This window comes from Trachemys scripta, chromosome 12 (genome assembly GCF_013100865.1).
Source record: "Trachemys scripta elegans isolate TJP31775 chromosome 12, CAS_Tse_1.0, whole genome shotgun sequence".
Lineage (NCBI taxonomy): Eukaryota > Metazoa > Chordata > Testudines > Emydidae > Trachemys > Trachemys scripta.
Window position 1 is genome coordinate 8,211,416 of NC_048309.1, and position 25,175 is coordinate 8,236,590.

The window sequence follows — 25,175 nt, forward strand, 5'->3', positions numbered from 1 at the left end:
AAAAAGAACAGGAGTACTTGTGGCACCTTAGAGACTAACAAATTTATTAGAGCATAAGCTTTCGTGGACTACAGCCCACTTCTTCGGATGCAGAAGTGGGCTGTAGTCCACGAAAGCTTATGCTCTAATAAATTTGTTAGTCTCTAAGGTGCCACAAGTACTCCTGTTCTTTTTGCGGATACAGACTAACACGGCTGCTACTCTGAAACCTGTTACCACACACAGGTTTTGTGTGACCAAAACATTGGGCCTGATTCTTCACTCCTTTACAGCTGGTATAGTCATTACACTGATGTAAAGTGGGTGTAAAATGAACAGTAGCAGGCATTTAACAGCCCTTTTATCCAGGTATAAAGAACTACACAAGGCGTGAGGCAAACAAGAATCAGGTGTGTTGACTTTTAAGGAAAATAAAACATAATAAAAGTTAAGGCTAAACCATTGTGGTTTGAATTAATTAGTGCACAATGGAGAAACTTTGATCGCTTAAAATAAGTAAAAAGAAATTTACTTCATGTTCTATCTTCCTACGTGTTTTTGTAAGACACATTTTCAGAAATGACATGTATTTTAGATTGCAGGGATCACTTACCTTCAGTACCGTGTTGAATTCTGACACTGGTTACCAGGTTTGTTTGATTTTAATACATATATTAAAATTGTTGTAGCTTGGAATGTTAGAAGATTAATTGACTACTTCAGTTTAAGGTATATTTTATGGTGGTTTTTGCCACTCTGTTTTTCTCACTGTTTTCTTTTGGAGATTAATATGTCTAATTCACCTAGTAATAACATGGTGAATTTACTTTCTGTTTTGCAGCTTTTTCTATCCTTTCTTGAGTGCTGTCAATAGATGGCAGCTGATAATGAATCATGCACAGGGGAATTCCAACTCTCATAATATAATTAACTCAAAGTATGCTGGACATTGGAGAGTTGCCAGAGGCAGTTCCTTGTTCCTCAAAAGGAAGTCCTATACAGAATTGTTCATTACACACAAGTTAATTTTAGAATTTATAATTAATTTAAAAGGGACATTGTAAAATTTGGGTGGCCCAAAATTTGACCTGCCTTTTTATTTTTAAGTTAACCAATTCTTCACAGGGAAAACCCTGACCCAAAGGTCTACACTGCAATGTAAGCCCAGGGTTAGTAGAATTCAAATTAGCAGATCCTGGGTTTAATGTAGGGTTTGAACAGATCCGGGACTTCCTAGTACCCTCCCAAAATGTGACTGCTCTAGCCATTTGTTCATAATGAAGTGTGGGAAAACATGACTGTGCAGCAAACTTGACTGTCCAGAGGACGAATAAAGTAGGTCAGTGGGATACTTTTGGTGGACTACTTGAGCATGAGTCCAGTGGGGTTGCGTATACACTGCAAAGCAATAGACTTGAACCCTGAGTCCCAGCTTGACTCAGGGTCGGACCCTCCATCCCCGTGGAGTCCTGGGTCCAAGCTCTGGATTAGTGTGGTTTGTGTGTAGATGGAAGGAGGGTAGGCTTGAGCCTGAATTCAAACCCTGGTCTTACATTGCAGGATAGACATACCCTAAGTCTCCAAAACACAGAGCCCACCAGAGCTGTGTGACCTGCCTGCTGTGCAGGCAGATGTTAACAATTATATAGATTCTGAAAAGAAAGATCCTACCCTTCCCTGGGGTGGGACTCCACCCATCCCAAATGCAACAGATGGCAATTAGACTCTCCTTTGGCTCAATGACTGGCAATCATTTGTGGATAAACCAATGGGTCACATGGCTGATTAGGGGTATGAAACGATTGCCATATGAGGAGAGATTAATAAGACTTGGACTTTTCAGCTTGGAAAAGAGACAACTCAGGGAGGAATGATAGAGGTCTATAAAATCATGACTGGTGTGGAGGAAGTAAGGAAGTATTATTTACTCCTTCTCATAACACAAGAACTAGGGGTCACCAAATGAAATTAATAGGTAGCAGGTTTAAAACAGAAAAAAGGAAGCATTTTTTCACACAACATAGAGTCAACCAGCTTCAAAATGGGTCTGTTAGCTAAGGAGCGGAACTAAGACTCAGTGAGCTGAAGAATCCCCAACAACTCCTCATACATGAAAATTTTGGGGATATGGTCCCTCTGTTCTTCCCACTTTTCACCACTGGAGCAGCCATATTCTAAATAAACACAGTTACTACAGTCTTAGGATGGACAGAGAAGGCTGGGAGAACTACAAAGCTCAACTGTTTTATGTGGCCAACGGGGTTTACATGATGTATATACCAGGAGTCAGGATTTGGCCCTGTATGATTTTGTTTTAAAGCAAATGTGCTTTCTCTTTAAAAAAAGAAATTCAGTCACCCAGCATTCATAGGATTAAATACTACCTTATAATGCACACTGTCATTCCTATATGCTTCAATAGGAGTTATACATTAGAATTTTATGGATGAACTTGATCCATAATGAACAACCCTATACTATGCAAATAGTCTAGTAACTTCCACAAGGTTATTGTAAAACACAGTAGTGGGTTAAAAACTAAAATGATATTTTAGAAAACTCATTTCAGATACCTTGACAGAGTCCTCTTGAAATGACTTAGAGTAGTTACTATTTTCATTCAGATATTTAATTATATTCATAACTTTCAACTCAGCTCTATAAATAGATTATATTTAAAATCTGTTTTACTCTTTAGAATCAGATTTTGTTTTTCAAAAACATGCAAAGTGCATTGGCTTTAATTTGCAATTTGTTGAATCCTAGATCTGCATAAATTCCATTTCTTGTGGAGCTCACAGTAGGGGCAGATGGGATGTAAGGGGTTGTTTATTCATCTACATCACTGAACATGCAAATAACCAGCCTACCCCGAAACGGATAGCTTTTCTAATCAAAAACTGTCCCAAAGGTAAAAGAAGAGAGTCTCAATGACAAGAGTGCCAGGACACAACAGCTGGTGTCCCAAGAAGCCCTCCTACTGTATTTGCTTTCAGTTCATAAATAACAATATTCTTTATTCATATTTCCAAGGAAAATAACGCATTTCATTGTTATGGGACCCTGCAATTTTTTATTGGAACTATTAAAACATTTAAAGGGAAATCCAGTTTGCAAATTTGCAAACAACAAAATGAATAAAGTCTCTCTACATAAAAGTTGATTTCCTCAGATGAGACGTCATAGTAATTTAATTTAAGTGTTTCTAATGATTGAGCTCCCAAAAATGTTCAGGCAATGGGGTCATTAAATTGGCTGAAAAGTCTACCATTCCTTTCTGGAATAAATATGCTGAATCTTGCTGAAATGAGTGATATAGTGTCACTATTATCAAGGAGGAAAATAAACCTCATTACACTGAAATTAAATTATCTCAGCCAATCAGAGTGCAGAAAACTGTGGCACTACTGATGTGTGATATTCAGGTTTTTCTCATGCTTGATTTGCAAAATCACAGTGGTACAGATTTTCAAAGGCATTTATGTGCCTGACTTCCATTAACTTTCAATGGAAGTTAGGTGCATAATTGAAAATCTTTTCCTATATGATAATTTCGCAATAACTGTACTGTGAATATACAAATCTTTCTACTCTGTTATAATCCCTTTGCTCCAGGTGGTTCCCGTGTTAAAAAATTTGCCTGCAACAAAGGTACCTGCTACCGTCTTTTCATCTTAAACAAACTCCAACATTTAAGTGAAAGAAAAAACGTATTAAAAAGCAAAGGAAATGTGGCTGTCATAGTGGTGAAGGGAAATTGTAAGGTTTCTTTTTAATGTTAAAATCCTTTGACTCATTTCACTCACAGCCATTTCTCTCCTCTCTTATCCTCCCTCTTTGTTCCCTGTTGGCCAGTAAGGCGCTTATCCCCAGAATAACTGACATATATTTGTTTACTTGCCATTTTGAATCATAATGAAACAAAAAATATTAGTTATTCAAGGGAGAAGAGCTTCCTTGTCCTGTTAGCTTGATAGGAACAACAGGCCTGATTCCACAGCCTTTACTCATCTCAGTAGTCCCAATTATTTAAGCTGTCGGGTCTTCTTTATATTTACTTCTATTGCGCCTCATTATTGCTCTGCTTCCAATTTTAGTGCTGTCTGAAAATTAAGAAATACTGGGCCATCATTTTATCTCAGTACAGGTGTGAAACCCCATTCATTTGAGCTTTTTGGCCAGTTGGCTTTTCACAATACCTAAAGACCAATATGCCCTCCCTCAATTTGAAAAAGTTTCAATCTATAGCGACTATTTGTTCCCTAATCTTAAGACGTTTTTCTAACTCTCGCACCTTAGTTTACTTCCTCCACAATGATCTCTGACCTTAACAATTAATATATTAAGAGCCACTTATATCTCAATTTAAAGTTAAATGAAAACATCATACAGCATGTTTTTTAAGAAAAGAAATAATTGTGGTACTATAGCTAATATTTTCCTCACACATTAAAAAGTCTCTATCTAACACTATAACTGCATCTAGTTCAGCTACACACGTTCTGTTGTCAGCAATGGGTTGTTTACTAGTGCACACAAGGCTTATGTGTGAGCTAGTAATCATTAACCTACATAGTCACTAACATTATCTAATGTTGTGCATAGTGTTTTGAGATATATGTAATATAAAAGTTGCTATACATAACTAAATTCTATTTTATAGACACTTCTGAGTAACGTTCAATTTAGGAAAATATTTCAGTCTAGCAGCTGAGCAGTGTTTTAATTCTGCAGAAATGCTATAAAACAGTTTTCATATTTTTCCTAAGTAGACTTAGTACTTTATGTAGCTTAGAGCTTTTGTTTGCATAGATTGCAAATATATCTTCTCACCTCCTTCATAGTAATGCTGTGTGGAGTCCTCAAATGACCTGTCATAGCTCTGCTCGGTATAGGATGACTGCTGATATGCATAATCACCATGACCTGCAATCAGTCAGTAAGAAATAGACAAAATGGACAAGGTTAATTAAAAAGGTTCATCTGAGCCATAGTTTGTTTTGGCACATGTATTATATAATTGTTTGTGTTTGTATTACAATGTAGAGAGTACCTATTATGTTTTATACATAATTAAATAATTACACACACACACACTCTTACTTTAAAGTCACATAGCTTCACAGATTAGGCCAAAAGAAAGAAAGAGCTCAAGTGGGCAAATCTGAGGTAGATAGCTTGATGGTGAAAATGACAATGCATTTGCTAAGTCTGAAGTAGCACTCCTTGCTAAACTGAGTGTGTACCCTATCCCAGGGATTCTCCTGTAGGCTTTCTGCTCTTTTCAGGATACAGTTGATAATGGTGCTACGATGAACATGTGTACACAGAATCGTATGTATTGGGAACAGGACTTGCTGGCATTTCAGGTTGGAAACAAATCTTACAGGCTATTTGGTTTCCAATTTTTTAACTCCTGGATGTGGCAGTCGTACAATTCAGTACCACATCAAGCTCTGCTGCATCAATATTAGAGTTACTATTACTCAGCAAAATTACCATCTGGATAATATTGCTGGTTCATGGGCTCTGATGAGCCTTGTCCATGGCTGTACTGTTCACTGTAATACTCCTCCTGCCCCATGTACTGCTGAGAGGAACCTGTAAACCAAAAGGAAAGAGAGAGAAAGAGAGTGTTTTAAGTAGCCCATGAACCCAAAGGGAGATTTTTCATTATTTAGATATTCTTGAAGTGAACAGTGTTTTCTTCTGGGAGAAATCACTTGAGTTTTATATGTTCAGAACTGTTTCAAAGATGTTTTTTCTCATTGGAAAGGAAAACTGCTTTTGCTAAATCTGAGAATGAAAGTATAGTTTAATATTAGAATTGTATAGCTGTCATAATAGGGCAAGAAAAACCCTACCAGTTGACATAATTAATCTACTAGCCTGAGTTGCCCAATAGCATAAAACTCAAAGGAATCCTGTGTGTAATAATATAGTTAGCATTAAATGTCTATGAGTATCCAATCAGAAAATAAACCAAAATTTCATAATTTAAATTCTCTTTACATCAGAATTGGTCTAGCAGTTTCTCCACTTTATGTAATGGTTTCCAAGATGTTTTCAGTCACGATTGACAGTGGTGCAATTATCCTTTGGTGCCTATTGGAAATAATTTTCCTAATAATTTTATTAAGGCTTATAAAGACTCAGTTTCCACACAAACATTCCTTTATTAATCCAAAGGCCACGTTATATTAATATTTTGGATATAACCAACATCAGCATACAAACCCTAATATTCTATACCCTACTGACACTACAGTTATAAGCATTGGCCAAAACACAACACGTGCAAGCCCAGGAGGTACCTTCCTATCATGATGTGACACCAGGGGTTAAGGAAAGTTCTGACAAAAACTACTAAAGAGACTTGCTTTTTATACACTATAACAAACAAGTGATGTCATTGCTGATTATTGGACCTTACCCAAAGACAGAAGAGGGAGTCATAGGACTACACCTTGCACTTGGTTTCCAATTAACCATGCTTTCCCTGTTTCCAAGCCTTAAATAAAATAATACTGGTCTTTAAGGTCACTACAAATTTAACCCAAATAATTCTTCTTTCTCATGTTTTTATTCTTTGAGCTTTTTGCTCATGCTAACATTCAAACTCAAAATCATAATTTACTTAGTTCCAATGTAGGCCCATATATATAAATATAGATTTAGATTTCTAACTGAAATCTCATTTGCAGAGACCTCTTCCTTATTAAGAACAGTACCACATTGGGACTAATGGCCTGATCCAAAGCCCACTGCAGTAAACTGAAAGAATTTCATTGACTTTAATGGGTTTTGGATCAGCCTCTTGGTCTTTTTCTTTATACAGACAGATGATGCCCTGTTGGCTCAGTCATTTCTGAACTTTAGAAATGAAAAGCTCTGAAAATAAAACTAGAGCAAAACCTTATTGACATTCTACTTGCGCTTTTCACCCTGTTTGGCATTTTCTGTCTTACCAACTTTCACTGGGGTCCCAGATCATTATGGCTTCTGTGGCATATTTGTCTATGACAGCAGGAATGGTGGGGTAGCCACCTTTCTGGAACCGAATAATACACTTTACCTTGCTGAGAAGGTCTGTAAGGGCCCATGGGTCGCTGACCCATCATGCTGTTGCCTTGATTGCTCTGACTCATCATGGCAATGGAGGACTGTCCTTGGTAATGCTGGCTCCCGCCTTGTGCCGAGTTGTAGTGGGATGTTGCCGCTTGCTGGTGCATCATGGAGACTACATAGAACATAGATAAAATTGTTTTCTAAAAGGATATCACAATTCTTTTCCTACTCTTTTTTTTTAAATAACTAAAATCGTCTGCCAATTTAGTCTTTTAAAGTTGCATTCAGATCATCATTCAGTGAATCCTCCATGAGGGGGACGGGGAAAAAGAAAAAAAAGACAGAAATTTTTTACTTTTTCCCAGTGTGCATATTTAACTTTTCTACATTGTAAGCTGAACCATATGCTGATAACATAATCAATTCATACCATTACTTTTCTGTCAGATATTTTAAAATACATCTGATCTCAATAAATAACAGAAATCATTTCTGAAACATGACTACAGAAAAGGATGTATGAGGAAACTGAAATATTTATTCTTCTTCACCTGCACCCTTATCTTCTGCTGCATTTTTTCTTTAGCCAACTTTCTCTTTCCTCTTCTACCTTATTTATAGGCCTGATGACTACAGAAGTTAAGTAAATTGAAGTTATAGTATTTTTTTTTTTATTTTCACATTACTTCCTTGAAAGAATTCTTTCATATCTGATATGCTATTCATTACTTGGTCGTCAACATTTTTAAGACAGGGACAGATTCTCCATTGCCCTCTGGCCCCTTTGTGCCACTCCAGCAATGTGAAAGGCCTGTAAAGGAAGTGGAAATATCCACTGAGGAATATCACCAGCATGGATAGCTTCTTTAGCTGGCATAACTATTCTATGACAGCCCCTCTCACAGCTCAGAACATATGGGGGATATGTGTTGGGTCTGTCACAGTATGACCAGAGTGCTGCTGCACTCTGGATATTCACTCCTTCCACCACACGCTGAGGGCTATGAGAAATAGAATGGAAGTTAGAGTGACACTGAGGCTATTCTGACTTATCCTGAGTCCAGAAAATGCTGAACACAAAGATAGCTTAAAACCACCTCTCCTCCTGCATCTCTGCTCCTGTGCAGGAACAGGGTTACAGAGAGTATTTACAGCACGTTTTCACGTGTTGTGCATCTTTGAGGCCACTGAAAAGTCCTTTCAATCCCAAAAGGAAAGGGAACCTTACCTGGGTTAGACTGCATGCTGATATTTGTTCGAGAGACGTAATTGCCTATTGACCCCTGGCCTTGCATTGGCACGTTCTGAGATGCAGGCACTGTATGGCTATAACCAGGCCCAGTTCCATGGCTGCTCACAGTCATACTCAGAGAGGTTGTGGGCATCGTATTCTGGCCTGACTGCTGCATAGACACATGATTAGGACCTAACAGATCACAACAAGAAGAGTGATGCTGTTATTGACAACCTACGCTGAGTATAAAAAAATTTAGCGCTTACCTGGATTCTTGTTATGGTACCTAGGAAGGGATATGGAGATATATATATATATATATATATATATACACACACACAAACACACCCACCCACCAAAGGCCATAAAATAAAAAAATAATACCACCCCCCAATCCTCAACTTTAAAACCCCTGTTAGTTACAAACAGCCAAACCTACTACCTACTGTCTGTTATAAAGCTATACTGAACCTTGTCCTAAAGACTACCAAACTTGGCTTTGCTGAACGGCAAGCAGGAACAAATTTCAGAAGTGAAGGCTCTCCAACTAGAAGGCTCTGCCAGCTTTTCCTAAGACAGAGGCAGCTCTAATAGTCGGCATGGCTGGCAAATGCCAGCTGCGGCTTCAGACACTAAACTGAATCAAGAACTCTGGGAGTGTCCGAGCCCTTCAATAGCTCAGGTGTTCCCTGACTAGGTTCAACCCCTGCTTCCTGTTTCCCCTAAAGGTTATCAGCTACCCCTCTTTTGTAACGGGTGTTGTTGGGAGGACCCAACAGCGGCTGGCAGCTCCTCTATGCTGCTGTTGCATCAAACACAACTGCTCTGTGCCCAGCAGCAGTACCAACAGACTTTCTCCTCTGCTAGGATTTAAAAAGATAGAAGAACATACCTAGGGACCCTGACACCAGATGGGCAGTGGGAGAGAGGAGCTAGCTGGATGGGGAGGGAGGGTGGTGAGGTATCACAAGGCCCCATAAATGGGGGAGGCAGAAGAGAGGAAATGGAGAAGAGGTCCCTCAGCAAGCCCACCATATAAGGAGAAAGGGGGCCCTACCAAACCTAATTAGAGTAGAAAGGAAAGAGGGGGATGATGGCACTCATCCTGCCTCTGTACTGCACCTACAGATATCACATCCTCTTCCTTCTGTCTTCCCCTAGCTTGATTGAAGATACCCAGTAGTTTCAGAGGGAAAATTATCCGAAACACCATGCTAGCCCCTACTACCATGACCATTATTCTTCTCTTCCCAGTTCATTTGCTGACTTGACCTCTGCGCTAGGAGTTCAACCTTTGGGATTCATACTAACAGTATCTTGCTAATTGTGACTGGGACACTGTATGTGCTTGCTTGGCTGATTTTGCTTTTACAGAGGTCTGTAAAAGCCCAATTCAAAGCTCACTGAAGTCAACACAGAGATTCCTACTGACTTCAGTGGGTTTTGGATTGGGCCCTAAAGAAGGACAACAAGGTTTCATAGGCGCCTCTTAGCCAACCCACACACTAAATACAAGTTTTCTTCAGTGAACAACCAAAAATGTAGAGCTCTTTATTACCAGGCCTGTCCTTAAGCATAAACACAAAGTGATTTCCTGGCACCCACACTCTTTGGGGGTGATCCCACAGTTCTTTCCTGACTTGGCAATTTACAAATTCCTGATCTCCTCTCATGATGGTGAGAGAGGTAGAAACTCCCAGTTTTCCCTTGCAGTTGTATGATACAAGAAAGAAACTCATAACTTCATTCAACTCTCCAGCAGCATGGAGCCTCGCTCTTGCTCAGGGTCACCCAATTGATAAAGCTGACCTTGTTTTTTCATACACATAGCTGTAAGTTGTGGTCAATTATCTGTAGTACTAATAAAAGCCAACAGTCAATAAGAATAGCTATCAATATGCTGTGGTTGTACCCGGGGGCTGTAAGCACTGTCCTACTTACCTTATCATATGTTTATATATCTTAGCTCTTACTGTTACTGGATAACTAACTTCAGTTATGCAGGACCCGTTCCTTATTTCATATCCAGTATTGCTCTGAATTCTTTTAACTTTTTGCAAACTTAATCATATTTATTGTGCACTGTTTCACATTGTTGCAAGACCATTTAGATGGAGACACATGCAGGATCGCCAAATAAGAAAAAATTTTCATGTTATTTTGATTTAATTGATATTAATTTTATTTACAGCCTGAACAGCATCTTAAAGTTTTTTGAATACCAGTTTTCCTTAGGTATTCTTAAAGTATTTACAAATATTGAAATGAGAAAACTTGCTGTAGAATGTTTTATTTCCCCTCTTATCGAGAGGCTATGGGCCAGATTCTCAGCAAGAGTAAACTGGTATAGTTCTGTTGAAGTCAGTGGAGCTATTCCAATTTAGGGCTGCTGAAGTCTGACCCTACAATTATGTATGTCTTATAAAGCTGATACTTGTTCTTCAGTGGAACAGAAGACACCATGGAATTTGAATGGAGTTTGTAATCTCTCTGAGTGAGAGTGGACCTTACAAATACTGAAGGCTGAATTAACTATAATGTTGATAACTCTTGCAATATTTGTTGGTTTTCTTAAAGTCCAAGAGCCCAGAGTTATGTTATTACATGAGAATCTCAGCTTTCATTTAAAAAACAGTACGTTTCTGGCACTCATAGTTGCAGATAAAAACTTGAAAACATGACCCAAATGTACTTGAAGCTTGAAAAACAGAAGGCAATAAAAAAAAAAAAAAACACCTAACATTTTTTTAAAAATCTGGCGATTTTTGTAAACCAACCTTGTGATTTCTGGGGTCTGATTCAGGATTTTTGAAGGCATGGGATTAGCAATACTGGGATTGACCACGAGTAGTATGGCTGACAGACTTTACAAGCTGCACCAGTAGAACTTGTAGACTGGCTGTTTAAGTTTGGTGGTTTTAGCTGTACATCCAAGGCCTGAGAAATAACTGACTTCCAATTGGTGTATCAAGTGGCCTATCTGAAATGCTAGTAGTAGTTTCTGTCCACTTCCTAGTAGACTGTTGTCCCATCACCAAAATCAGCATCACACTTGGCACTCTTGCTAGCAGTCTTATGAGAGATGTTAAGGATTGAACAGATGTTGGGAACTGAACTACCTTCTCTCTTTTACAGGGGATCCTTCTAAGACCTGACTGAGGATAATGGAGGGTCAGTGTGCAGAAGCTTGTATTGCTGCCCCCTGTGCTGTACCTGTGATGCTAAGTAAACAGAAAACTTCAGTTCTGTATTGCTGCCACTCAAACACTTTCACAAATACTAGAGCTTCCATTTTCAGAATTGCATGTACATTTGTGTACCCAGTTTGCAAACATTACTATCAGCCAATGGTTGTTCAATGCCCTGTGTGAAATTAATTGGTCAGTCTTAGTCTAGTTCCCAGTGGATTGGTGTTCTCATCACAATATCAACTGGCACTAATCAACAGCTTTGCTGACATTCTCAGCAGAGGCCCAGGACTGACGGGGCATTGAGACTGAACTACCTTCTCACCCCTGGAAGTGAGTCCCCTTAGGTCAGGGTTGACGCACTTTGGTGGGACAACCACAGGGTACGCTTATACTGCTGCTGCCCTTGCTGTTGCCTGTTCTGTTGATAAATAGAAGACTTCAGTCTACAGGGCTGTCATACACACACACACACACGCGCGCGCGCAAGGAAAAAAACAATAATGAAAATGTAGATTCTTAGTGCACAGAACAATCCTCGCTGACTGATTTCTGTTGTTACTGCGTACCAGGCAGGAAGAACACTGCAATAGGAAGGCCCAGAATAAATTTTAAAAGTCCAGTTCTTTAAACTGCAAAACTATTCTAAGTAGGACTCTCATCCATTAATTTACAGAGACACTAGTAAGTTTAACAAAAAAAAAGTTGAGTAGTTTCATGAGATACATCTGGCCAATAGTCCTCCTGCCAATGTTTGTGGAACAATCACGTTTTCCTATTTTTAAAAACTGTTCTTTTTCCTTTCTAACACTTTGTGAAAGACCAAAGCAAAGGGAGAAAACTAACTAAATGATTATGAAGTGGAATAGTGAAACTGACCATACATCAAATGTCAAATATATGAAGTAAACAAAATGCAAAATAGAAAAAAAAAAATCTCTTTTCTTTCAGTTACATTCATTCATGGTGCTTTTGCAACAACACGGGTATAAAAAATTAATACAGAAGTGCGTTTTTTAAGTTTACAGCAGGGGTCGGCAACGTTCGGCATGCGGCTCGCCAGGGTAAGCACCCTAGCGGGCCGGGCCAGTTTATTTACCTGCTGACGCAGCAGGTTCGGCCGATCGCGGCCCCCACTGGCCGCGGTTTGCCGTCCCGGGCTAATGGGGGTGGTGGGAAGCGGCGCGGGCGAGGGATGTGCTGGCCGCAGCTTCCCGCCGCCCCCAGTGGCCCAGGATGGCGAACTGCGGCCAGTGGGGGCCGCGATTGGCCGAACCTGCCGCGCCAGCAGGTAAATAAACTGGCCCGGCCCGCTAGGGTGCTTACCCTGGCGAGCCGCGTGCCAAACGTTGCCGATCCCTGGTTTACAGTTTTCCATTAAAAGATCTATGTAAGCTATCTGGTTATACTATACAACATTTTTAAGGCTACTCTAAAAAAAAAAAGAAGACTAAAGTAACTGCATTTTATTTTTGAAAGGGTACTTATCTTAGACGAACTCTGAAGTCTGAGGACTTGATCTTGCAGTTTTTACTCATACAAACAATCCCTGCTCACTCTATCCATCCCATTGACCTTTATGGGGCTGCTTGCATGAGTGCAAAAGGGTTGCAACATACAACTCAATGTATGTTTATTATTAAAACTATTATGGTATTTAATTTTGAGGTATCTTTTTATTGGTGATTTTCATTGCACGTTTTAAAATATTTTGTTTCATATTTATTTTCCCTACATAAATCTATTAATTGGACTGGAGCCCTTGCAGAATCCAAGCAGCAGTATAAACTGTAGCCATTTTGTGAATATTTCAGCATGTGCCTGAAATTCCCATGTGGCTGAAAGGTGAGTTACAGAGCTGTAAAAGACCTCTTCTAAGTATATTCTGCATTAATGATTTTGTTGCTGGGCAACCATAAAGCAGCACAAAGGGGAACAGAGCTCACCATTGCTAATCTGACTCTGCATGAGGGAGGAAGGAGGAAGGCCTGTCCCAATTGCATCACTGAGATTGCTCTGTGAATGGAGAGATTGGTTGGATGCACTCTGAGTCATTCCTCCTGGGCCCAAATTCATGTTTTGCGTTGGTGGCTGCAAACAACAAGAAGGGGAAGCAGATTTTTGGTTAGGTTTTAATTAGAAAAATAATAACCCTGAAACTAACCTCATTATGGATACAAACTGACTCATCTGAAAGTGTGCTTCCAGATTTTAATCTTACAGATTTGGGGCCTGATCCTGCAAACCTTTATTCATGTAAGTATTCCTTATAGATGAAATTCAGCTGGGTGCAAAGCTAGGGTGACCAGATGTCCGTATTTTATAGGGACAGTCCCAATTTTGGGGGCTTTTTTCTTATATAGGCACCTATTACCCCCCACTCCTATCCCGATTTTTTACACTTGCTATCTGGTCACCCTATGCAGAGCAGACTGTGTAAGGCACATGCCCCCTAGAGCCTAAATGAAGCACGGTCCTTGTGATAGACCCTCTGCACAGAGGTGAATTTCATCCTATGCCAGTAGCATCACTGAAGTTAGTGAAACTACATACATGGGCAAGGACTACTCACATAAGTAAGGGTTTGCAGGAATTAACCTTTATAAAGCACATTTTTAGTTATGGCACTGTGTATATGATACTTTCTAAATCAATTAGGTTAGAAAGAAATTCACTGCAGAATTAAAATACAAACATAGAGCCTGATCCTGTCAATTTACTCAAACAAAACTCTCATTTAAATCAACGAGAATTTTGCCTGAGTAAGGGCACTAGATCTGACCACGAGTCTACAAAACATCTTCAGAACAATTCTAGTTTTGACCTTTGATTTATGTAAGAAATATAAGCTATATTAAAGAAAACAGACTTGATCAGTCTTAAGTACTTACGTGGAGAACAAAATTTTTATAAAAGAGGGCTCTTCAGCAGATAAAGGTATAACATAGTCCAGTGTCTGGAAGCTGAAGCTAGACAAATTCAGACTCAAAATAAGGTGCAATTTTTTAACAGTAAGGGTAATTAGCCACTGGAACAATTTACCAAGGGTTATGGTAGATTTTCCATCATTGGACATTTTTAAATAAAGATTAGATGTTTTTTCTAAAAGATGTTCTCTAGTTCAAACAGGAATTAACTGAAGGAAATCCTATGGCCTGTGTTATGCAGTGGTCCCTTCTGGCCGCAAAATCTAAGAAAATATGCTCTCAATCCTGCAGTTCCTATACAGGCAAAAATGCCTTTGAAGTCAGTGGGAGTTTTTCCTGCAAGAGTACTACAGAAACAAACCACGTATCTTTAGATCACAGCTGTCAATCTGGCATAGGCATTTTGCATGATTCTGTCACTGAAGTCAATGACAAAGCTGCTATGGACTTTGGTGGTGCAGGACCAAACCTTTACAGTAGGCTTATCACCATGCATGTGCCTTGCAAAAAAAACAGGCTGATAGTTTATGAAGAAACATTATGCAACATTTAATCATGAACTGGTGGCAGATTTAAGGACCAAGGTATTGTTACCTTTCAGGACTAGAAACAGCAGCCTTATACCACGAGAAAGGGAAGTTTCCAGTGGCACACCCAGCACTTAGTTCAACCCTAAGAAGGTCCTGAGCACATACAATAGTGACATTTAAAATACAGAAAACCTATTTTTGGTTATTTAGAGATTTTTAATAGATCCTGTTGAACCCTGTACAATTTGATTCATGGTAATTTAGGCACTTGGCTCTGCAGTTGGCAGGATTAAAAAAATAGTCCCGATAAACAATAAAACATGCATAGAGTAGCTTTTCTATTACTGTCCATTGAAATCCAGAACTTATTTTTTCCTAAAAAGGTTTATTAAAAATGGCTAACTAGTAACAGCTTTTTGTCACGAATCAATACTCAAATAATTGTCTCCTTGGTATAGTTAACATCGTATTTGATGTTAGTATTGGTACTTACTGCAGGAAGCAGGGACTGCATATTCTGGTTAGAGTCTGCTATTGTTGCCAAGTAAACCAGGTTTCTGTGCAAGATTTGTTGGTATCTAAAAGATAAGGAATAGAGCTTACTTTGGGAAGAGTTAGCAATACCAACATATCCCATTTCATGAATTCATTGCAGTCTTGCTTCTCTGTGCTATCTATAAATCATCGGTAAATGTAAATTAACCCCGCTCTCTTCCCTTCTTAATAAATAATAATAATGACCATTTCTGTATTGTCCTGCCTCTTTTCAGGAAGTCTCAAAATACTCAACAACCATTTTACAAATGGGTAAATTCAGCAAGTAAAGTTGGTGAGAGAGACAAGCTTTCGAGCTTACACAGAGATCTTCTTCAGGTCTCAATAAAAGATATTACCTCACCCACCTTGTCTCGCTAATACCTTGGGACCAGCATGTCTACTACAACCCTGCATACTTTCTTGTTTGAAAACCCACTGAATGAGTGATAGAGACAGGAATTGAGCCTAGAGTCTTGATTTCTTGTCCCCTGCTCTAACAACTAGTCACTTTCTTTATGTCAACACAGTCCTAAAGAGTATAAATTCTGGAGCTCCAGAAAACAAAACCTTTTTGCCCTGCAAGCAAGCTCAGGAGAGTGCTTTAACTCGCATGCTTACTGCCATCTTTCAAGAGTGCTTTAACTCGCATACTTTCAAGAGTGCTTTAACTCGCATGCTTACTGCCATCCACTAAAACCATCTGAAACATTCACGCTTCCTCCCAGTCATCAGTGAAAGTGAAAAGATCATGACGAGAAGCAGGAGAGAACCTAGATACAAAACGTCAAAAACTGTGCCACTGACCCAGAAGGAAATTCAAACTTTTGGAAGGTGGAGAGGCACCAAAAAAACAAAAGGTAACTTCTTTTACTGTATGACTTTTCTTTTGATGGAGGGTGGGGGCAAATTAGGTAGCAAAATGAATCCAGAACGGAGACAAGAATGAAAGTGATGGAAAGGAGGAGAGAAGCATGGTGCAGAGAAGGTACCTGAACTCATAAGGCTTTGAGTTAATTTTTAGTGTTCAGGGTCTTTTGTGAGTAAATATCAGTGCAGGAAGTAAATACCCATCTCCCTACAGAAAAGGATTCAGATCTCTTGTGATAAAGTCTTGAATCATTAGCACATAACAAGACAAATGCCTCCCTCTCCGTACACACACTTTCCTTTTTGAAAGAATAACAGCTTTCTCATGCCTGTCCTCCCTCAACTTGACCCCTCATTGGGCCTGTTCCTACTGAAATCTAATCCATGTTTACAGTAAAAGTACCTTGCTTTCATGATTTAAGAACAATAAGCAGTGATGGAAACTAACAAGCCTTTATTCAGTTTCTTTTGGCACGGATCACCAAGATCCTAGATCTCTAAAAATTAAATCCCCTTCTGATAAAACTATATTATCGACTTTGTGCATACTAGAAAATAATTACCTACCTGCTGATATTTATCTCCTGAACAAATAGTGCCATAATCCTAAATTTACACTTCCTTATAATTACTTTTGTAAGTGATATGTAGAGAATATTCTAAAGACCAATCATTTTCTTTATGAAAGTCAGAGCTTACAGATTTATATACAGACCTACAGTCTTATGTTATGTCTCCCCTGACTGTACATGCATAACAGGAGTTACCTGTATATGCCTCATAAGAGGAATATACCCTTTAAAGGCAAAACAGATCCTAGCTTTCATTTTCATATAGTAAAGACTCTTCTCACACATTAATTGGGCATGTTTTTAAAAACAGCATAAATGTGGTATCATTCAATAACAGTCCAATCCTATAAGTTTTGCCTGCATCATGAGTGCATGATTGGGTCCTAAAAGAAAATACTGTCTTTTCCAGGCAGAACTCCAAATTTCCCACAATTCACTTCTCCTACTTCAGATATAGCCTATGGGGCCAGTCCTGCAGTTGCTCCACACTTGATTTCAATGGGAGTTCTGCATGCGAAATAATTCAGGATCAGGTTGACATATAAATTTCAAGTTACTCTTCATGTTTTTTAAAAATCAAAACTGCCATGATCCTTCCTCATTCCCAGTGTTGCTCTTCCACTGAGGGTAGTGATGTGCAAGTAACAAACTATGGTCAGTTTTAAAATTTTCTTTTGAAAACTGATGAAATTTCAACTTTCTTGCTTATTTTCAGAAGGTGTTCTTCACCTATTACCACCAACATCACTACTGTCTTGATTTTTGCACAATTTTTCCTTTGTTTTGATATATTATTGATCCTGATATTTTGTACAACTACTTTGTTCAAAATATCGAAGGTGAAAAAAAATACTGTGTCCCAAGAATAATTTATACTTGTTGACTAATGGTAAATCTTAGAAAATTAGCACTCCAAGTACTCTTGCCAGTGGCAGTTGTGCAACACTATTCAAAGTATTCTTCTTGCACTTTGTGGTAAGAACAGGAATAATATCCAAAATATTCCAAAGTAAATAATACTCACTGAGTACATTCTGCTGTTTTGCCTTTGCTCTGATAGTCCATAATACACTGTATTAAGTGGTGATTTTCATCTAGCATCTGGATAAAAAAAATGATCAAAATACTTGTTACTAGGTAACAATAGCGATAAGACTAAAACACACCAAGTTCTGCTATATGTTTCTTCCTTCTGTGATATTCCACTTTCACTCATTCTTAGCTTGATGGTTCTTTGTGCGTGTCTGTTGCCTCCAGGTCATTATGAAGTTCCTAGACTGGCACAAGAATATTAATATGGAATCAAAACTTCCAACTACTCCCAAAAGTCAAATTTATTTATTGAACATTACTATAAAATAAACTCCTGGAGGAGGGGGGGAGTCCATTTTGTGTTAATCTTAGTCCGTAACTATTATATATTATGCCTGAATAGGAATAACAGAACAGAAAAATATGACAAAAAAAGATACAAAACTTCCTTATTAAAATACTCAGTGCATTGCTCTGGTTTCAGAATACAATTTTTATGAAAGGTTCACTAAATACAACCCACAAAATTTTACAATTTGAGTTCATTTTAAATGGAGGAAAAGTCAGAAATGAAAGATGATACAACTTATACACCTCTACCCTGATATAACGCTGTCCTCGGGAGCCAAAAAAATCTTACTGCGCTATAGGTGAAACCGCGTTATATCGAACTTGCTTTGATCTGCCGGAGTGCGCAACCCTGCCCCCCCCCCGGAGCGCTGCTTTACCATGTTATTTCCGAATTCGTGTTATATCAGGTTGCGTTATATCGGGGTAGAGGTGTACTACTTAAAACATGTTTTTATAAAATTACAGCTCACAAAAGTTGTACTTGTAGGCTTACATCTCATTGGTAGTTAATACTGTAAAGAATAAATATGTCGATAGTATTTCTGTATTTTAGGTAGTGGTTATTATTACTTAACATTAATACTGTGGTGGAACTTAGAGGGCTCAAACAGGTGAGGTCCCCATCGTGCTAGATACTGTACAAAGATATAGTAAACAGTCCCTGCCCCAAAAGCTTACAGTATAAAATATGTTGGATGTTTGATTTAAAAATACACACATGAATATAAACAAATTTCAACATTAACCTTTTTATGCCATGTCCCTTTTGCATTCCAGGACCATGGCCTCATGAATGCATTTCCGTTATCTCCTAAAGAGGAGCAGAACATAGGTTGTACATCCATGTGAGCCCACTAAGATATATTGCTAGAGTTTGCCAGAAAGATTCTTGAACAGTAGCAATCCCTGAGGCTAGTCTGGATCCTTCTATAAGATATGGAAAAAGGCAGATATGTAGATACCATGGGAGGAGTCTGGACTCTATGGGTAAAGGGAGCATTGAACCTCCACCCCGCACGTACTGTATTTAGCACCAATCACCAGCTCCAGAGTCCTATATGGGTATGTCACAAGAACATATTTAAACTTTACATTTTTTGTTGAACTTGGGAAGTTTCCTTTCTGGTATTTAGTAACCATTACAAAATGCAAGAAAAGAAACCTGACAGATATGACAGCTATAAAACCTAAACCTCATGGTATTTGCATATAAATCTATGTTTCATAGATGATGGGGACAGGCTAACAAGTTTGCAGGCACAGAAAACCCCCAAGGTGTTTGCCCTGTGCCTCACTGTTCTTTAAATCACAAAGGATCACCAAATAGATACTTCACAAAGGGCTGTGAAATTGGGCCATGGGGCACCCTGTAGCTTTTAAACCAAGTAGACCCACTGACTGATCCCCATCTGATCCTCATAACCTGCAGCTGCATACTGTGCAATCTGTCACAATTAGCACAGGAGGCCCCAGTTTAATAAATTAGGGGAGGTCCTTTTATCTGAATATGCAATTCCCCTGATCTGGGATATGCATATATCTAGATATAGATACAGATATAGATACACACATGAAAATGTTCACTTCGGAGCTCTTTCAAAAGTAACCACCTAAGAGCAGCTACTCCTGGTCTAGAAACCGCTAGATTCCCAAACGATTGCACATCAGCCAGGGTACAAGTCTAGGCAGCTTGCAGACTATCTCTGTATGGTCTCACACCTCATTCCACCCCATCTCCAAAACGCCTTTGCGTGCTCCATAGGCCACGGAGCAGGCCTGGTGCAATGCAGTGCAGTATGTGAAGTAACTTCTGCTACAATGAGTAACCTATCTGTACACTGGAAGTGGTCTGCAAGATACAATACTTATGGAGCAGCCATGAGAACCTCTGTTTAATATCGGGACCAAGAGTCGCATGGCAAAGGGAGCTCATATATCACAAATCCATTGGTTCATATGCATTCTTTTTTAATAGACTTACAACATGTGTCTGAGTTGAGCTATGTATTTTCTCCAAGTATTTCTCCTTCAGGAACACATTTCACACAATGATTCCCAAATTGATCCTTCTACACAACATCATCAGGAAAACTGTGTAATTCTCCTGCCAGTTATGTAGAATTTTTAAAGGGTCTATTCTGAAATATGGATCTTTCCTTTTCCATTTATTGGAAATATGAACCCTGCCCATCATCACAGCAAAGAGTGGGTTAATAACCATTTTAATCAAATAAATTAATCTCCTTTATCTCAAACCTCTGACCCTGAGTAAAAAGCTTTGATAGGGCTAATAATACAGCCTTTATAGCTCCTCACTGTGGAGGCTGTTAAAAAATCTTATATGCTAGTAAAGTAGTTATAAGTCTGATGATAGTTGTTTTAAATGGGCATCAAGCCACCAGACAGTTCTGTTCTAATGAAAAGTTATGTGCTGGATTTTAGAGAAGTTTAGCCAAAATACAGCTTTATCCACATGTCTTTGTTGAGCCATTTGCTTTGCATTTTTATAGTACATTTATAGGCAGATATATTTGTAGAGGATTTAGCTAAAGTATACAACACTACAGAATCAATGGGTTTACTTTGTTGGTCCTTAACGCCAGACAGATTGTTGCCAGGCAGGGGCACTTTCTCCACTAAATATCTGCATCTGATTCTAAAATACCTTTAAAAAATATCCGTGTAACCTTATCATTGCCAGACAGTAAACATACTTTTATAGAGATTAAGTTCACATAAAATAATTTCAGACTATCCAGCCCTGCAGTAAAGAAATTAAGAAGCTAGCATGTGAAGCATACTGCACTGGAAGAAGCACAGTTTGAAATCTGCATCACTGACTAGATTGAAACTGCATTCACAGGAGAATTACATCCCTCAGTGTGTTTTTGCTCTTTGAAGTAGTTCTGTTTTGAGATAGAGAAAAATGTTGAATAACCATGCACCAGTGAGATGATGCATGCCAGTAGAATAGATCAAAAGCTTCAATTGACTAGTCTATGCCTTAAGCAAGTTCTAGAGTGGTTAACTTGTTTCCAAAAAACGAGTGTTCCTGGGCAAAATGCAAGAGAGAGCATTTCATCATACAACTTACACTGCCTAAAATTCACATTTTGCTTATTTTAAAATGGTTTCCAAGACAGAGTTATTTTTGTCTCCACCAATTTCTTAGTGAGTTTAAGGTCTGCTATATTATTTTTTATTATTTCCTTGATAATTTGTGGTGAACTTTCTACAAGTGAAAGAATGGAGAGATAAAAGAGTAAAGAAAGCAATATTTACAAAATGAGGGCTTGATCCAGCAAACAACTTAGGCCAAGATCCTCAAAGTATTTAGTCGCCTAACTCCCATTGAAATCAATGGGAGTTAGGCACCTAAATACCTTTGAGGATCTGCACCTTACTTATCATAGTCGACACTACTGTCAGTAGTCCCATTAAAGTCAATCATGAAGGTGTGCATGGTTGTAAGTACTACTCCTGATATTAAGTGCTTGCATGAGTGTGCCTGTGTTTTTAAATTTACTTTATGATCAGGAAATGTGAAACATTCTTTACATATTTTCTACAAAAAGTTAGTATTAATTCATCTGTATATCTGCTTGTTCTATTTAAGGAATGATTCTTGACAAATTTACATACAGACAAAGGACCAAACATGGAAAAATTGGCAAAAGCAGCATTATCATATTAGTGTATTCTAGCCAACAGCAACCCTACACACAGCTCAAGATTTCTCTTGCTTCCGTATTTGTGCAGACAGAAAGGGTGTGTCATAGGGGTGTGTCATTACCAGGCATGGGGGTGTACTTGCAGACCACATACCCTGCCTGCTAGGGTTCGCAACATCCCTCTGTGACTCCTGTCATGAAGGGTCGGAGAAATGGAGGTGCTGTTGTATCCTGATGTGGCAGACCTATAGGGTGTACCTAGCTCCCGGAAGGTAATGGGAGGAGTCAGAGTCATGGTGATCCACATTTCTCCTTTATGTTTTCTAGTATGTACTTATGCACACATGGGAGGCCAGATTTGGCACAGAATCTTTATGAGCAAAATACTCCTGTCCGATTCACAGTGAAGCTCTTTGTTTCATATTCTGCATCCATGATGTCAACGGAAATTCCCAGTGCAGAACTGGTGGAAAATCGAAAACTGAGCTCTGCAGAGCAGAATGCGGAGGGTAACTTTGTTGAAAAACATTACTTATCTTTTAGGATGCTAGAAAACCTGTTAAAGTATCACTAATAAATGTCTCAGCTGATAGCAAACTCACATCTAGGAAAGCAGGCTTAGAGATCAGGTCTCACCTATGGGTGTGTGTTCATATCCAGTACTGGCACTCCGGTGGTACTACAAAAGGTTGCTACTCTAATAAAAGGGCTCTTTGGATGGGATAATAAGGAGGGTGGCGGGTTAGTGAGGGCAAGAATGTATCTCCCATTTTGCTCATTGCAAAAAGAACAGGGAATAGTTCTGGTGTCCTGACAGTTACTATGTTAAAAAAGGAGAAGGTTGTGAACTCAGTTGCACATATAGGGTTAACGTCAATGCCCAGCCCTGCTCATGAGCTAATGTTAAGTACACAGTCTCAATTCTGCAATCCTGGTGGTTCAAAAACTCTCACTTTCTTCAAGGAAAGTTTTGTGTAAGTAATGTAGTATTGGAATTGTAAAGGCTTTGAAGGAGCCATTGAAATTGAGTTAGTAACATGTATGATGAAAATTAGTTGATTATGTATTTAAACATACAAAGTAAAAATTATGCATTTTTGTGTGGGTTTTTTAATTTAACTGGTATACAATTTTGGCTCCTAAAGAGAACACTGTTGTGGATTCCCAAAATTAGTGTCCCACAATTAGTTTTGACCCCGACTTCTGATCTATGATTATAAAGCCCACTGAGTTATTTATGTGCTTGTTTCCAGACAAAAACTTCAGTGATTTTGAAAAAGAAAATCCTTCCACATTCATGAACAATTCAACAGCTCAGCATACATGAGCAATCCTAAAGTAACAAGTCATTGAGTGTACTTGATAGAGGGAGTATTTTTTATATTTGCAACAAAACAGATTTCAGTTCCAAGATATTAATGCTTTAAAAATTGAGAGAATCATGAAAATTCTTTGATTGTCCTTTTTCATGGAAAGTAATCAAAAGTCATTTTAAAAGGACTACATTACAGGAATTGTGAAAGTCTATCTTAAATACATAAACATCCAGAGTTAAGGATAAAACTCCATCCTTAACCACTGGTGCCTAAATATTTCTGCATTTAAAAGTAAGTGGGTGTGATCACAATATCACATGTGCGGCAAGACCAAGACACAAGGGGATGAATTTCAGATAGAATCTCCTGGTATTTACAGATGTACACCAGGCTCTTAACTCTCTTTAAGGTAGTTTGTCCTGCTTTCATTCTCCTGTACTTTGATCATATCCTCCATTGAGATGAATTCCCCTATAATGCATAAAACTGGCAATAGATGATGGCTTGGCTCTGGAAGAAATGCTGATGAGCAACTGATTACTCTCAGCACTGACACCTTTTGTGCGTGTGTATGTTCGCCATTATAATTTACAAATGGGCCATACACCTTTATTCCTTAGTTCCACTGCACTGACTAAACAAACTCCTGTGCAGCCCAAATTTCTAAAGCAGAGCAAAGCATGACATAAAATACACAGTGGAACTAGAAATTACAGGTACTGTATAAGTTAACCAGATCGAGGACACAGACATGTTCCTTATTGACATCTCCACACCTCTTCCATTATTTACAGTTATCTCACAGGTATCTTACTCCAGGAGGGTGGCGGGTTAGTGAGGGCAAGTATGTATCTCCCCACCCTTCTGTTGTTTTCTTCCAAATACCCATCATAACTTCCAAACTCGGTACCCTCAGCTTTTGGCCTCCAGACGAAACCCAGGCTGAGTCTGCAGAGAAAATCCTTTAAAATCTTTGCCTGCTAAACATTATACATGAACAGCTGCAATTCCTAATAAAAAACCTTTGGAGGATGACAATAAGTATCTTTATTGCCACACTTCAGTACCTCCCTCCATATTTTAAAAGATTAAAATCCTGCAACCATTAAAAAAAAAAAAAAAACTTGTCAATTCACTGAGACAATTTTTTTTTTGTTAAGAGCTGATATGCCATCCAAAATGTGCAGATCCCTCCTTGCAATTTATCCCTGGCATTTTTTTCTTTGCAAGCACGAAAGATAATATGCAATGAATTTTCTATTCTGCAGATCCTTCTCTGGTTGCTTTCCTTCTCTCTCTCTCTTTTTGCAGTGATCTGAACACCTTTGCTTTGTTCCACCTCCTCCTCCTCCTCCCCCCCCTCCAGCTGTCCATCTTCCCAACCCTTGCAAATTCACTAGTTTTCGTGATCACTTTAGAATTAAGCCTCCTTCCCCAGTCACAGCACCATAGCGGGAATATATAAATAACATTTCTTGTCTGTACAAAAGCATGCTTTTTTACCTTCTGGATAGTTTGCTGGGTGACCTCCCCTTTGCCTCTCGGGCGAGCAGAAGCAAAGGCAACCGACATGGTGGGGTTTTTTAATGTGTCTATAATATATTGCTCCTAGGCTCTAATAATATTGTTATTATCTGGCTGCTATTGCTGTGCAAAGATTCTCCGCAGTGCATGGGGAGGGGAGCCAGCGCAGATGGTACAATCTGTGCCCTGCAATGAGCCAGGGGCACTGCACCAAGAGCCTGCATGCACCACCCTCGCCCTGATGCCTCTGATCCCACTGCAAGGTGGGGAGCCAGCTGCTGAGATTTGGGGAGGAGGAGTAAAGTCATCCGAGTTGTCCCCCCCTCTTCCCCTCCTCCCCTTTGATCTGCACATGGTGCATCCCTGCTGCTGGGTTTCC

At 39.0% G+C, this 25,175-nt stretch overlaps 1 protein-coding gene across 1 annotated transcript; it reads right to left on the reverse strand.

The window, feature by feature from the left end:
* Nucleotides 1–4,753: 4,753 nt before the first annotated feature.
* Nucleotides 4,754–25,168, reverse strand: SS18L1 (SS18L1 subunit of BAF chromatin remodeling complex). The gene is made up of 8 exons (XM_034787597.1): nucleotides 24,776–25,168; nucleotides 17,927–18,003; nucleotides 15,420–15,504; nucleotides 13,416–13,560; nucleotides 8,276–8,473; nucleotides 7,055–7,219; nucleotides 5,479–5,580; nucleotides 4,754–4,905 (listed from the first exon to the last, which is right to left on the reverse strand). Exons 1-8 carry the CDS (start codon nucleotides 24,842–24,844, stop codon nucleotides 4,754–4,756), a joined length of 993 nt encoding a protein of 330 aa, XP_034643488.1. The 5' UTR covers nucleotides 24,845–25,168.
* Nucleotides 25,169–25,175: the final 7 nt, after the last annotated feature.